This window comes from Rutidosis leptorrhynchoides, chromosome 3, assembly GCF_046630445.1.
Source record: "Rutidosis leptorrhynchoides isolate AG116_Rl617_1_P2 chromosome 3, CSIRO_AGI_Rlap_v1, whole genome shotgun sequence".
NCBI classification, from domain to species: domain Eukaryota; kingdom Viridiplantae; phylum Streptophyta; class Magnoliopsida; order Asterales; family Asteraceae; genus Rutidosis; species Rutidosis leptorrhynchoides.
Window position 1 is genome coordinate 468,388,131 of NC_092335.1, and position 2,524 is coordinate 468,390,654.

The following is a 2,524-nucleotide window of genomic DNA, read 5'->3' on the forward strand; positions in this document are numbered from 1 at the left end:
GTATTTTTCAATCAATAATTATGCACAGTAAACAAGTGTACACATATGGTTCATATATTGACAGGGATTGAGAACTGAAAGGGAATTATTGAATTTTAACTCAGAGTAATATTGTTAGACGTTTAATCAATTGAAAACGAAGATCAATAATTTTAATAATAATATAATAATAAATATAATAAAATAAACGAAAACGTGTTCCACCAATCTAAACAGAAATCCTGATTTGTTAATATATGCCGACAGTTTTTACGAATGGCTAAATTGTACCCCGTGATCAATCAGTGGCGGATAAAAGTGTTCAGAAAAATCCCAAATTTTTAGATTAACTATATTTATTTATTTTGGTCATTATGGTATAAAATTTGATCATTAATTTATTAAATAAAAATACATCAACTGTCCCTCTCAATTCTGGGTAAAATATAAAAAGTTCTAAAATTTAATAACTAGATCCTAAATATATTTTTAGTAAGCCTAAATTTTATAGAACTCATTTTCGGATCACCGTTTACATTAAAATCACATAAGTTCGAATTTAACTTGATTATTATCAATCGGAACATCAAACGAGTATTACAATCATTTAATATTTATTTTTAATATACTTAATTTTATTTATATATAAATATGTTTTAAATAATAATTATTATAATATACTATTTTTATTTTATTTACATAATTAATTTTTAATAACAACAACATATAATATTTCAAATTATATTTCCAGTAATTATTTATATATATATATACACACATATCTATTTAAAAATAGTTGTTCATGAATCGTCAGGAATGGTCGAAGGTCAATTAAATATATGAAACAGTTCAAAATTTTTGAGACGCAACCTAATAGACTTTGCTTATCGTGTCAAAATTATTAAATCGTATCGAGAGTTTGGTTTAAAATTAGTCGAAATTTTCCAGGTCATCACAGAATCTGACCCCTTCAGCCCTTCATATTTCTTTGCCCGTCAATGCCCGATTTAAACCTCATCAATTTTACAATTTTTACCCTCCGTTATCTTTTGTCTAATTATAGCCCTCCCGATTATTTAGTTTTGTCCCCTTCCCTTTTTTTCAAATATACAAGTCCTCCAACTATCACACATGATTTTAGTTTTTATTTAAACTCTCTAACCTTCTTATTATATAACTGTTTTTTTTTTTTTTTTTGAAAAGCAGCATATATTGATATATGAAATAAGAACACAAATGGATCCAAGCTAGCCCCAAAAAGGAGCCAAGCAAGGTAGTCTCGAGAATTTACAACTCATCTCTAATTCTAACATCTAGGTGCCAAGTTGGCATCATATTTTCTAATCACACAAATATGTACAAACAAGTGCTAAACAAGATAGATGTGAGGGTTATGAAGCCAATCATGCCAATTGAGTTTTCTCATCGTGCACCGTTTCTCAATCCACTCAAAGCTTTTAACTTGAATCTCACTAATCGCGACCGGAATATTCCAACATTTGTTCTTGAAAACTTTTTCATTACGATTCTTCCATATTAGATATGCGCATGTCCACGTAACCGCTTGCCATATTTTGTTTCCAAGAGTATTCCCACTTTTTTCCTCAAGAATCTCACCTATACATGTATTCGGTTGCCATCGGATATTCCACCACTCGAAGATCTTTTGCCAAATTTGGTCCGATAGTTCACACGATAGGAGGGAGTGTTGACATGATTTGGTTCCATTATCGCATATTGGGCAACGGACCAAATGAAAATCCGCACCCCTCTTTTCAAGCTCCAATAGGACCGGTATTCTCCCCTTACGAACTCTCCAAATAAATACCTCCACCTTTTTCGGTACCAATTTATTGCGGATGGTACACGAAACCGATTGAGGCATGTAGAGTGTTTTTTCATCGATCAGAGTATTTAGAATTTTCGTTTTAAAAGCCCCGTTTGATGCGTGAAACCAGGCCCAACTATCATCCTTCTGTTCGGTCAGCTTAATACCCTGCAACATAAGATTTAAATCATCTAATTCACCACTTGCTCGACTTGCTGGATCTCGGATCCAATCCCAATTCAGCACCCACTCGCCCCCCTGTTGTACCATTCTCTCGAAGACAGTGCTGTTCGGTCTTCTTTCCAAGCGAAAAAGTCTCTGAAACCTGTTTTTAAGTGTGAAGTTTCCAAGCCACGAATCATGCCAAAACGAAGTCGACTTCCCATTACCAACTTGTCTGATAAATGAGTTGCCAAAATCGATTTCATGATTATCAATATAGTTTCCTGTCTTCACAATATTAGTCCACACAGAGTTATAAGAAGTACCCATATAACCCAAACCCGAAATTGTTAACCCACCCGAAGGCCCGTGTATGCTCGAAATAACTTTGACCCACAAGGAAGTGGGTTCGGTTTTAAACCTCCACTACCACTTGCCGATCAAAGCAAGGTTTTTATTTTTTTAGTGAACCCAAGTTTAGCCCACCCTTTGCATGGGATAAGATGGTTTCATCCCATTTTACCCAAGCAATTTTTGATTTTTCACCCGACCCGC

General features: G+C 33.7%; 1 protein-coding gene across 1 annotated transcript; it reads right to left on the reverse strand.

Moving 5' to 3' along the window:
• Positions 1-1,348: 1,348 nt before the first annotated feature.
• On the reverse strand, positions 1,349-2,299 carry LOC139901641 (uncharacterized). Its single transcript, XM_071884331.1, has one exon. It carries the CDS (start codon positions 2,297-2,299, stop codon positions 1,349-1,351), a length of 951 nt encoding a protein of 316 aa, XP_071740432.1.
• Positions 2,300-2,524: the final 225 nt, after the last annotated feature.